The sequence below is a fragment of the Mytilus californianus genome, unplaced genomic scaffold (assembly GCF_021869535.1).
Source record: "Mytilus californianus isolate M0D057914Y unplaced genomic scaffold, xbMytCali1.0.p SCAF_13, whole genome shotgun sequence".
NCBI lineage: Eukaryota > Metazoa > Mollusca > Bivalvia > Mytilida > Mytilidae > Mytilus > Mytilus californianus.
The window spans coordinates 37365298-37378863 of NW_026262615.1; the positions used below are offsets into that span (position 1 = coordinate 37365298).

General features: G+C 33.6%; 2 protein-coding genes and 1 long non-coding RNA gene across 5 annotated transcripts; all 3 read left to right on the forward strand.

The window, feature by feature from the left end:
• Positions 1–1497: 1497 nt before the first annotated feature.
• On the forward strand, positions 1498–6691 carry LOC127723604 (uncharacterized). Its single transcript, XR_007992146.1, has 5 exons — positions 1498–1606; positions 2104–2184; positions 2911–2931; positions 4293–4364; positions 6637–6691. It is a non-coding gene; the product is annotated as an uncharacterized LOC127723604 (long non-coding RNA).
• Positions 6692–6693: 2 nt separating this feature from the next.
• Positions 6694–10309, forward strand: LOC127723599 (uncharacterized). 3 transcript variants are annotated; one of them, XM_052230291.1, is made up of 2 exons: positions 6694–6938; positions 7803–10309. In XM_052230291.1, the coding sequence occupies exon 2, from the start codon at positions 7814–7816 to the stop codon at positions 8825–8827; it is 1014 nt and encodes a 337-aa protein (XP_052086251.1). In that variant the 5' UTR covers positions 6694–6938; positions 7803–7813; the 3' UTR covers positions 8828–10309. The 3 variants fall into 3 exon arrangements, with proteins under 3 accessions (XP_052086251.1, XP_052086252.1, XP_052086250.1); XM_052230292.1 differs by having other exon boundaries at positions 6694–6935; XM_052230290.1 differs by having other exon boundaries at positions 6694–6866.
• LOC127723929 (uncharacterized) lies at positions 10307–13029 on the forward strand (the record flags this gene model as incomplete). Its single annotated transcript, XM_052230646.1, has 1 exon — positions 10307–13029. A coding segment is annotated over one exon (1014 nt), but the record flags the coding sequence as incomplete, so codon positions are not given.
• Positions 13030–13566: the final 537 nt, after the last annotated feature.

A 13566-nucleotide genomic window follows, 5' to 3' on the forward strand; every position in this document is an offset into this window, starting at 1 on the left:
TATAGGAATTTGAAAGGTGTTGACTGAGCATGCATTTGGAAGCGAGTCTCGTAACTTCTTCATGCGTATTCTTTTTCGGTCAACAAGAGAAAAAAAAACAAGTAAACTACACAAAATTAAGATTTGCATCTCTAAAAGAAACAAACAAAAACGATTTTCCTGAATGCACACTGATTGAGAAGCGACTTATGAAATGCATGATACTTACGGAGTGAAATTAGAAACCGCTTATACTATAAAAAATAAGAGTTGTCATTCTTCCGATACAAACGGCTAATTATGGCAAAGATCACTCTTCTAATGTGAAGATAACGTAAAACAGTACCAAAGCGATGTTTTATGATTTGCTGATTGAGGCACTCTATATGTTTACATATATTCATGCTCATGTGCCTATTAACTTTCATAAACATATTTTCATTAGCAATATCTAGTACACTTATATCATTTCGGCTTGTTATATTTCTAGGAGAACACTGCACGCACAATCGAGATGCCCATCGTAAGTAAACTGAAAAAAAAATTGTTTAACATTTCAGAGCAGTATAACATGTTACTTTAATTATTCTTGCCTTAGTTTATGTATTTTGTATTTACATTGTATCATAGATCAAATTTATTTGTTCAGTGTATGTTCACTGGTGTTTATATGTCTTTTGATTGAGTTAAGCCATTTCAATTGATATTTTATAGTGTGTCTTTCTATGTTGTGATGTTACACTATTGTTTCAGATAAGGATGAGGGTTTGGTACCATTAAAACGTTTAAACCCGCTGCAATTGTTTGTACCTGTCCTAAGTCAGGAATCTGATGTTCAGTAGACCGTTGGTTTTCCCGTTTGAATGGTTTTACGCTAATAACTTTTGGGGCCCTTTATAGCTTGCTTTTTGGTGTGAGCCAAGTCTCCGTGTTGAAGACCGTATTTTGACTTATAATGGTTTATTTTTATAAGTTTTGACTTGGATGGAGAGTTGTCTCATTGGCACTCATACCACATCTTTTTATATCTAAGAACTCTTATTAAATAAAGAGCGACAAATGTAATTGACCATTCCTTTATATTTTGTTTTCTTTCTAGTATCAAACTATGTAATATTGCTTTGATATTTGACTAACGAAGGCAGTACAACAATATTGTTTGTTTTGCAATGATTTGATTGTTTCTGCTAATTTTAGTTTTGTTTATTTGTTTTTGTATCTAATCACTATTACTTTTTCTTATCTTTATTTGTTTGTTTTAATATTATTTTGTTTTATGCTTTGTTTTCTTTGCTGGAATATAAAACATCTATGTCTCAATTGCAGACGACTTACGCAGCTGTAAGCCTTGATCTTTATTGAAAGAAGCGTCTTTCTTTCTATATAGAAGTTCAACTGCATAAAAAACAGAACTATTCATGTATTCAATACCAGTACTTAACATATTATGACAACTAACCCAGTGTCTCAAATATATATATGTGAAGATATTGACGTCAGTTGTCTGTTCTGTGAATACATCTGTGTACATTAATGTTATAAGACTGGTTAAATTATCAAAAGGCAAATTTTATTTTAGATGTTATAAGCTTATTACATGAATGGGAAAGACATAATCATTTCTCAGGTAAGACATGTAAGTGTTAGTCTTTATCTAATTCATACAAACTAATGGTAAAATAATGGCACATTGATGTACATGATAAAACAAATGTAAAAGACGGTCATGTTAATTCTCTCATGGGCCAATTACTATTATAATAATACTTGTCTTTTATTCCAAAGCAATACAGCTTATAGAGTTTACATATACAAATATAATAGCATGAGTGATAAATAACGAATGTATTTTACAATTATAAACTTACTAAAAATATTTTGCCGTTTTAATATATTTACTCAAAATTCTTGTTCAGTCAAAAGTCAACAATATTAAAATTTCTACAGATTATTTACCATTGAAATATATAAATGTCAACTTAAGAAGCTGCATCAGGTAAGTTAAAACATATATTATAATTTAACATGAATAAACATTATATCTTTATACGAAATAAAGAAGTCGAGATGAAAGATACTGTAAGATCGGCATTTATTGTACGTAGTATTTTGTCTGCTTTTTAGATGTCCAGAGATTGTACTTAGAGGTTGCCCTTGGTTTCCATGCTTTTACTGAGACGAATGTGGATAGAGAAAGGGCACATGGTGAGCAACATTTTCCTATTTTGAACGAAAAAAATGAAGACACTATTGTTTCAGCCAACATGAACATAAAGTTTTAATGCAACCTTTATCCATATATAAAAAAAATGAAAACAATACGTTACAAATTACATGCCTCCGGAACGCTTTTCTGGATTTACCTTCACCAGGAACGCTTAAAGCCGAATATGTAAATGCCAATGATGTATAAGAATAGAGACAGTTAAAGAGCTATATGACCACAAAAGACCTAGAAAATAGCCAAATCCATCTAAGGTCAACATTCCATGAGGGAGTTGAAACCTTAGTTTTTTATTATTTCAAAATTTGTTTACGGACAATTTTAGAAAGATTTGTTATAAATCATAATAATACCGAAGTACTGAATACTGAGGTAATGGTTCCACCGGAGACTGAAAAGACGAGCTAAGACTACATGTATGTTCTATATACATGGACAGGTTTGTATATGTTTTCTGTAGGATTCAGTTCAGATTTAACTATAAAATACAGTAAGGTACAATCCGATACTAAATAACAGTGGCGTTATCAAGAAAAATATCATTCTGGTAAACCAAAGAACAAAAAACCAATTTTTTTTTCTTTAATTTGCTTGTCATTATTAAAAAGTTTACATTTTGATTAACGTATATATTTTCATAATCATATAAAGCTAAAACTACAACAACATTTTAAGTCAATATTTTTTTCATTATTTCTATCTTTCAGGTGAACTTTCGGTTTCAGATTGTAAGTAAATGTTGGTTTCGTTGTATTTCTCAAACTTTTATACATAAATACATTTCCGCTTTGTTTTTCTAAATATATAGTTGAAAAATTAGGTTATCTGTATTGCAAACATCAACTTAATTAGTTAAATATGTAAACTAATCGGGTAACCCTACTTCAATATTTTGAAGGCTGTTTTAAATTTGATTTCTTATCCGTGTATATAAAAAGGGTTTACAAAAATATCGAAGTCCAAGGTATATATGAAGAGGGGGAAGTCCGTAAAACATGATAAAATCAAACGACTATATAATCAACGAAACGATTGGCACAGCTGTTTTAAATTTGATTTCTTATCCGTATATAAAAGAGTATTAACAAAAAAAACAAACTCATAGGTAAATTTAAAAAAGGGGAAGTCCGAATGACCTGACAATTTCAAACGTTCGACTATATAAACTAACGATACGAAAGTAAATAAACAGAATATGGAGGGATACACTTGGTTTTATAGCTACCTTAACCTCCAATTTGTATAAGATTTTTAGTTATAAGTGAAATATTTTTCTTTCCTTTTTGTCACAAAAGAAGCTTGTACATCAATTGTGTTTTTTTTTTTACATTTAGCAGATAATAATGCAGAGTCAGTCTTAAGAAAGAAATATCGCAACTGCCTGTACTTTAAATATATTTTGTAATTTTATGTTGTTTTTTAATGCTATCACAACCTGTTCCGTATAAAGACGAGTAAGAGCTATATATATAGATTCTACCACTGCATCGAGTGTGATACGATATTTATCCACTCGAGACAGTTAAATTTTCAAATTTAAAACGCGAGGCTTGCAGAGCGTTTTAAATATTTAAAATTTAACTGTCGAGAGTGTATAAATATCGTATTACACGAGATTTGGTGGTGGAATCTGTTTCTCTAATGATTTTCAAACAATACGCAGGCAAATTTATTCCTTCTTTTCGAATGATCTGCAAAAAGATGTGTTCTTTCTATGTGACGTCATCAGGCATGGTAGCCTTTTTTCATGACGTCACAATAGGAAATTCAGAGGAAAGCAAGAAAATTCAACGTCATAATCGAATTTTAAGCAATGAAGAACTGAGATCAAACGAACCACACGTTGATTAATTTTTTTTTTATACAATGGGTGCAGAAAGGGATAAATTGATGAAGAATTAGAGAAATCAATGTATATGTTTGATATATTTTAAGAGACACTATAGAAAACTGATCAATACGTCTTATTCCTATTCCTGTTGGTGGCTTATCATGTTATTGAAGTTACCCAGTCCATGATCGTTTATTGTAAGGTAGAATTTATATTAGAGTTCTACTGTTTTAGTAAATATTTACTTTCTGTTCAAAGATGAGCATGTTCGACATTATCTGTTGAAACTGAGTAGTAACTGTAGAAAGATTGTATTTGCCTGGATTGAAGGTAAGCAAAGCGTACAAAATATTGATGATTTTTTATGTATGTTCAATCTACATGTTCCACAACGTTTTCCATTTTTCATTTGTTTTTGTCCGTTTGTTCGTTCGTGTGATCGTCCGGTATATGGTTACAGTTTTGGTTGAAATTATTTTACCTTGAGATTGAGGTCATATAACATTGTGAAACTCGAAACATAGAATAAATGTCCAAAAAGATTTATACTTTTACAAAAAGAGGGGCGAAAGATACCAGAGGGACATTCAAACTCATATGTCGAAAATAAACAGACAACGCTATGGCTAAAAATGAAAAAAAAACAATAGACCAATAGACAAACAATAGTACACAAAACACAACATAGAAAACTAAAGACTGAGCAACACGAACCCCACCAAAAATTTGGAGTGATCTCAGGTGGTCCGGAAGGGTAAGCATGCTTTAGTCGTGTTGCTCATGTTATCACTAACCCGATAATAAGTCTAATTAAAAATATATATCAAATAAGGGTCTTGATCAAAATTTTTGCAATAACCCAACATAGGCAATAAGTATGAGCGCGACACTGTTTCTTATGTTATTATTTATTATATTTTGTTTTTCACTTTATCCTTCCCTCACATTTAACATGTTTAAATCGATTTCCTTGGGAATAGCAATATTTTTTTCACTGATTTCTTATGTTGATTTCAATGCTCATTTTTCATCAGACGAATGTGTTTTCAAAAAGATTTAGAAACTACGAGTATTCTTAAAAAGAGGGGCGAAAGATATCAGAGTGACTTTCAAACTCATATGTCGAAAATAAACAAACAACGCCATTGCTAAAACAGAAAAAGACCAATATACAAATAATAGTACATAAAACACAACATAGAAAACTAAAGACTGAGCAACACGAACCCCACCAAAACATAAGGGATGATCTTAGGTGCTCCGGAAGGGTAAGCAGATCATGCTCCACATGTTGCACCCGTCGTGTTGCTCATGTTATTTCAAACCTAGTAATAAGTCTAATTCGGTAGGTCACATTCGGGAAGAGGGTACGGGATTGTAAAAGATACTTTGTGTATTTTTCTGCCTTGTTTGTGCATGTTGTGTTTGTTTGATTTTTTTATTATTTTTTTTATGTATGTTTGTTGCTTCGTTCGGATACGGAATGAGATGCAATATGAATAAACCTTAATTCATATAAGATAATCAGATATGGACATTCGTTATACAGAGATTTTGCAGTCGCCTTTGTGCTAGTAATTTCCCTTGCTTCTTTTGATTGTTTCAAAATAAAGACGTACCTGTATATAAAAAATTATATTCAATATACATAGTAAACCTTTCTGTGTATCTCCATATCTTTCCTAATCTGACTCAACTTCTCGTGCATAATCCAGTACTGTGGAATTAGTGCATTTCAAATATCGAGATTTCCGATTAATTTGTTAATGGATGGATCCATAAATAATCTTACACTTACATGTATATAGTGTATATATCTGCCTCAATAATTTATGTGTAAGTTGTAGGTAAAAGGCACAATAAGAAACGCCTATCCGTTATACGTCCTTGGCTAGAATTGTTTTTGAATTCATATGAATCCCTAAGATGGTTTTCGTCTTGGCTTGAATATACCTGATCCTCCTGAAAAAAATGAATATTGTTATTTTAATTGACAGCGGTATTTTAGAAAGTGTCGTATGTTGGCCCAAGTCATTTAAAAACAGACACATTTTACAATCCTTGTATAACTATGTGAATTTGAATTTAAAAAAAACAGGTTGTTATTGTCTTTTAACATTCAGAAATAAATGTCATTTATAACGATACGGTGACTTATAAAAGACGGAAATTACATTTTATTAATTTGGTGCTTCCGGAATGCGTTTCTAAATTTTCCGTCCTCATGAGTACTGAAGCTAAGAATTGGGAAAAACAATATCTACAATTGCTAATAGGAAACATATTTTCAAATCGAATGACGATTCCATTATCTTAAGATCTGAGGCTGTGAAACGTGTTGTCAGTGAGGTGAGACCCAGATAGATCGTAAAAGTCACTTAATTTGTGATGGTGAATGTTGAACTTATGTAATATTGTTTTTTTATAACTCTGTTTGATCTATCTTTGGCGTGACGAACACACTCTTGTTAATGAAATCTGTTGAACATTGTAAACCTGCTTCAGATCTTTATAGAATTGTAAAACAAATTTATTTTAGATATTCTATTTCTCGAAGGCTTCTCTATCATAACTTTCTCATTACATTTTTGTATATTTTCAGATGATGCAAGGAAGCACACAGCCCCAGCCTAATCATATATGATTGAGTTAGCATAATAGAATTTATGATTCAGCATAAATTCGGTTATTAGTGTAAGCTATGTATGTCATTGGCCGTTCTACTTTTTGTCTAATGTGGGTTATCACTTATCTGATTGATCACGCGCAGTATGACTGCGCATGCAATCTTTTCAATATCTACATTCGACGGAAGCAGACGGATATATTTTGGTGATTTCAAAAAATTCAGGATTCAGATTGTTTAGGTTTTTCTACTTCTTTTCCAATACCGGAACTCAGGTGGTATATTTAGAATTAGTCTCCCGTATGAATCGCGGGATGTTTTATTTAAATATAAATGTTTCAGAGCCAATTAAATTTCAATTTATTGCTTATTTTACATGTTTGTATATTTTGTCTTATCCGGAGGTAGCGATCGGCGTCTTGTATTAATGATAACTGGGATACTTGAAGTTTCTTTATGTAAGTTACATAGAAATCTATAAGTGTTTATGGTATTTCATCAACGAGATATCAGCCCTTGACACCGATCTGCAAAAAATTTCACTCCGGCGGTCACAGCTTCTTGTTAATTAATCGTTATGCATGCTCGACATACATCTGATTATTATTTTGTTACGTTCATTTATTATAATAATTTTGTTTATTTATTTATTTATTTATTTATTTATTTATTTTATTGTTTCCTTCATGTTTGTATCACCACTTAATAAGTTAATATTACGAAACATCGTTATAGATAGTATATTTAATACGACGATTGTAATCTGTCTGTGTTTATTACATGTTTCATTATAAGAGGTTTTCATTATCATAATAGTTGCGATTTAATTAACGTTTAATATTCTGGTAATTAGCCCTGTGTATGCTTACGTTATAACCTCGTGTGCTCTATTTTTAGTAGCTTATCATTCGGCACAGGTTGTTTAATCAGCCTCCTGGCACGTGTAACCTAGATTAGGTTTTTTGTTATTGTATATGCTGACCGACATTTGTGTATAGTAAACCAAATATTTTATTTATGACATTGAAAGGTTAACGTACTTGGTTATAGGCGTCAATGAACTTTTTGAGGTCGCTTTGTAATAAATACTTTACTTATAGTATAAAGTAATATTGTTTGTTTGTTCAATTATATTCTTATAGTTTTAGATAAGATGAACACAAGAGGGTCAAGGAAAAAGCGCAAAGCAGCTACAAAAACAACAACATTAGAAACTACTACCCGACAAGAGGAAACACAGCTTCCAATAGTAACAGATCCAGTCCCTAACCATCCCTCAACTTCAGGAGGAGTAGCAGTTGTGGACTCTACATCAGTTTTTACAAATCGACCAGGTAATGCAATTAGTGAAGATCATCTAATGTTCATGCAAACACCTACCTACTCGCCTAGCCTTGACGATGACATAACATTACATGTCAGTCAGAATTTAAGACAAAAAATTCAAAGGGGCGAGTATGTCGATTTGGCTCTTTTATTGCATAACTCAGTCATTGATAATGACAAGCAAAAAGTCACTTATGAGCAAGGGCAACTTGTCATAAATCCAGTTTTGCCCCAAACAAAGATCACAAACATCGAAACTTGGTCCGATGCCTTTCTAATTTTTATGAGTATATATTGTTCTGTGCATCCCCATAAATTCCAAGAACTTGTAAAGTACATGACTTCTATTCGAAAAGGTGCCAGACGTCATGGAGGTATCGGTTGGAAATACTATGATGAGCAGTACCGCTTGAAAAAAGCTCGAGACCCAAGTGGGTCGTGGGGTAAATTAGATTCGGAATACTGGATGTGGTATATGCAGTCCGCATCGGTTCAACCGGAGGGCCAAGCCACAAATCATGCCTCAAACAATCGTGCTTTTTACACAAACCAAACGGCTACTACACTAAGATGTTACAGTTTTAATTTCGACGGCATATGTAACAAGCATTATTGTATCTACAATCATTCTTGCTTGCGTTGTGGTCTGCATCATCCAATTATAAGTTGTGTTAAGCAAAACCAGTTACATGGGCAAGTGTCCAGTCAAACTAGGACTGAACCTAGATTCAGTGGTCCAAGATTCACTAGACCAAGGTCTAATTTTCGTTCCCCAAGACCAAATTATCAACCTCAAAGACCAAATGGACGCTTTATGGGAATTAGGCAGAACACCTATTAAGGTTGATTGTTTAGAAAAATACTTAAAATATTACCCAGACTCAAACACTTCCTTATTGTTATTGGATGGTTTTATGAATGGTTTTAGTCTTCAATATTCCGGTCCTCGAACTCCTTTTATTTCAAAAAATCTCAAATCAGCTGAACTGCTTAAGACAGAAACGCATTCGAAATTAAATAAAGAAATTGCTTTAGGTAGAATGTGTGGTCCTTTTAAAATAATGCCTATATCAACCTTGCGCACTTCACCAATTGGATTGGTCAATAAATCTGATGGGAGTTTTAGGCTTATAATGCACTTGTCTTTTCCAAACGGTTGTAGTGTCAATGACTTTGTCAATCCCAATGAAACATCTGTAAAGTACACATCCTTTGATGAAGTAATCGACATGGTGTCATCTCTCGGCAAGGGGGCCAGACTTGGGGTTCAGGACATAAAGTCCGCTTTTCGTCTTTTGCCTATTTCTCCAGGTGATTTCGATTTACTTGGAATATATTTTGATGGTAATTTTTATGTGGACAAATCCCTTCCATTCGGTTGTTCTATTGCTTGCGCCTTGTTTGAAAAATTCTCTACATTCCTGCATTGGTTGGTTGTTTCATCTGCTGGTAAGCATTCAGTTAAGCATTATTTAGATGATTTCATATTCGGCGGTTCTGCAAATTCGGATGACTGCTTGGTTTTAATGAACACATTTACTGAACTTTGTAATGAGTTAGGCGTGCCTATAGCCGAGGACAAAACAATACATCCTACTACAAGATTAACTTTTCTTGGCTTAGAAATAGACACAGTTGACATGGTCGTTCGTATTCCAGTGGCAAAGCTTATTAAATTACGTTCTCAACTTCAACCAATGACAATAAAGCGGAAGATTAAATTTAAGGATTTCGAGTCGCTAGTTGGGTTATTAGCTTTTTGTTCACGTGCTGTGCCATCCTCTAGAGCATTTTTACGGAGATTTTATGATGTTATTGCATCATTTAGGGTCAAGAAACCATTTTTCTCAGTTCGAATTACCTCTGAAATTCGAGAGGACGTCATGGTATGGTTAGAATTCTTAAAATCTTTTAATGGAGATTCTTATATTATTGGTCTGAATTGGACAGATAATGATATTTTGCAACTATTTACTGATAGTGCAGGCAATGCTGAACTTGGTTGTGGATCTTACTTTAACGGAAAATGGGTACAGTTCAAATGGCCAGATTCGTGGGTAGGATTAAACATTTTACAAGACATAACATTTTTGGAACTCGTTCCTATACTTCTAGCACTCTGTATATGGGCTCCTCTTTTGAAAAATAGTAAGATTTTGTTTCGTACAGACAACATCGCGTTGGTTGATATACTAAACAAGAGAACATCAAAATCAAAACGGGTAATGTCAATAATTCGACCATTCGTGTTGCGTACAATGCATTACAACATTCAGTTCAAGGCAAAACATATTGTAGGTGCCAAAAATAATATAGCTGACGCTCTCTCTCGCTTTCAGTTAGACAAGTTCAGAAGGTTAGCACCATTGGCGGAGGATACACCGGAAATAGTCCCTCGGGAGTTCATAGACCTGATCTCCAAACTGAAATTGACCGACTAATTGTATCAGCAGTCGCACCTAATACGGCAAAGGTTTACCAACAAGCTTTACGGTCATTTAAAGATTTTAGGGCCTTATTCCAATTCGAAGATCTATGGCCTATTCCATTACATCACATAACTAACTATATTGCCTATATGTCATTCACTGGAACTGCGGCCTCAACTGTCAAATCGTATATCTCTGGGTTGAGTTTTTTCAGTAAGATTAACAATTATACTGACTGCTTTAATGCTTTTGTTGTCAGAAAGCTACTCGAAGGAATGAAGCGTTCACAGCGTCGACCAAAGGATGCTAGGTTACCCATAACGCGTGATTTATTGTCAAAAATATATAACGTTCTACCTGCTGTTTGTCATAATGATTTTGAAACTAAACTCTTCCAAGCTTCGTTTTCCTTGGCCTTTTTTGGTTTCCTTAGAGTTGGCGAACTAACCGCTGACCAAAAACACCAAAAACACACCTCAACCCAATCCCATGCACTTGATTATAAAGACATTAAGATAAATCTATCCAGTATTGAAATCCGCTTACGTTCATCTAAGACTGACCAGTGCTGTACAGGAACTACAATTGTTATTGATGATAGGCCTGGTGATGTTTGTGCAGTTTTCGCTTTACGTAATTACTTAAAAATTAGACCAAATGTCGCTGGTCAACTGTTTTGTCATTTTGATGGAACCCCTATCACTAGATACCAATTTTCGGGAGTCCTAAAAAAGTCACTGAATATTTTGGGTTTAAGTCAAGCAAAATATAGTTCTCATTCATTCAGGATAGGTGCTGCCACAAGCGCTGCCATGAATGGCTTATCTGATTCTGAAATTCAGGCCATGGGTAGGTGGAAGTCTGATTCATTTCGTTCATATATTCGAATACAACAATGTCTATAACTGTTAGATTTATTTATAATTTTGTGTAATGAACTTGCAATCACTTTAGTGGGACTAACCGCTATTTAAGAATTGCAGGTTCACCAATTACAATTTGGATTGTTGGTTCCTCCTTGGTAAAAAATGCATTTGTTCAAGCTAGAACAAGACCAGGTGGCATTAATCTTGGACTAGATCAAAATGGTGTTCGGCTGTGGTGGTTGGGTAAAAGCGGAATGAGGCTTAATGATCTACTAAATAGGATCAAGCTGATGCTTAGATATGAGGAACCCCCAACTTATCTAGTATTACACATAGGGGGAAATGATTTAGGAGAAATTAAGACAGGAGTGTTACGTAATAGACTAAAACATTATTTGAAGAAAGTTTCAGAACTTTTACTGAATAGCACATTGGTATGGTCACAAATTTTGCCAAGACTCACTTGGCGTTACTCCGCTGATACTGAAGCAATGGATAGATCCAGGCAGAGAATAAACAGCTCGCTAGCAAGTTATATCATTCGCCAAGGGGGACATTACATACGATACCCCGATATATCTCCTAATTCTACATTTATATGTCAAGATGGTGTACATTTGACTGATATTGGTAATTACATTTTTCTAAACACAATTCAGGGCGCTTTAGAGGCCTTCCTTGTCTACTCGCCACATACTTTTCCCGAATGTAAATCATGAAATTGTATGATATTCATTTGAATTCAGTTTTTATTAAATATTTATGGCTCATATATCTATATGATTATTGTATTTGGCACACAGCTTTTACGCAGCTCTATCCGCTTTGAATGGCGGTTGACCCGTCAGTCATTTATGACTGCCTTGGTCAATTTGGCACATTTCGCTGCGTTTACTTTAACTATGCGTCATTTTGTCGCATATTTCATTTAGCATCCAAAACATTTGATATTGGGGGTCTCTGTATCCCAGGACCCACCACACAAAAAATTATGAATCTCTGTATCCCAGGATTCATTTTATTTTATTGGATGCTTCATTTATTGTAAATATTTAGTTATCTAGTTAGTTATCTAGTTATCTTTTTGTAGTGTGCCAATATGAAAGGCGACTACGTTCATTTATCTATCTATCTAATTATCTATCTGCTATATATATATATATATATCTTAACTGTTTATCTAGTTATATGGATTTATAATTGTGTAGTTTGTAATAAAGCTGTGGCCAAATACTGCCAAACTGTGTTTCTGATCTTTGCGCATCAATAATAATAGAATTTATGATTCAGCATAAATTCGGTTATTAGTGTAAGCTATGTATGTCATTGGCCGTTCTACTTTTTGTCTAATGTGGGTTATCACTTATCTGATTGATCACGCGCAGTATGACTGCGCATGCAATCTTTTCAATATCTACATTCGACGGAAGCAGACGGATATATTTTGGTGATTTCAAAAACCCACCCACCCACCACTATTTGTTTCAACATTGCATATTATATATGGACAAATTTTTGCTGTGTCTTGATATATTTTTTCAGAATGTTCCTGCTACAATTAAAGGTGTGAGACGTCAACTAAGCAGTCACTGTATATGGAGCGTATCAGTTTAGTGTCTACTGTAAACTTGTCTGTAGTCCGTAGTTTGCTGGTACAGCTGTACCATCTCAACGTAATGTGCGTGTTCTGTTTCAAGACTATGTGTTTTAGATATATATAAATTGAGTAGTCTGTACATTTCATCCGTTGCTTGCATACGCCCGCTTATATGAACATTTAGTACTGTATTAAGTTATGGGCACATTTCGCTGCGTTTACTTTAACTATGCGTCATTTTGTCGCATATTTCATTTAGCATCCAAAACATTTGATATTGGGGGTCTCTGTATCCCAGGACCCACCACACAAAAAATTATGAATCTCTGTATCCCAGGATTCATTTTATTTTATTGGATGCTTCATTTATTGTAAATATTTAGTTATCTAGTTAGTTATCTAGTTATCTTTTTGTAGTGTGCCAATATGAAAGGCGACTACGTTCATTTATCTATCTATCTAATTATCTATCTGCTATATATATATATATATATCTTAACTGTTTATCTAGTTATATGGATTTATAATTGTGTAGTTTGTAATAAAGCTGTGGCCAAATACTGCCAAACTGTGTTTCTGATCTTTGCGCATCAATAATAATAAAAGACGACCATCATGATTTTTTTTTTTTTTTTTTTTGTATTATATGACACGTCCTTCCAATGCAACTTCCAGACCCAAATACTGT

Excerpts from the sequence above, each read along its gene's own strand:
- LOC127723599 (XM_052230290.1), top strand. The coding sequence starts at position 6,806 with ATGACTGCGCATGCAATCTTTTCAATATCTACATTCGACGGAAGCAGA. Across the intron at positions 6,867-7,802 it reads AAGCAGACGGATATATTTTG|TTTTAGATAAGATGAACACA; the intron begins GTGATTTCAAAA and ends ATATTCTTATAG.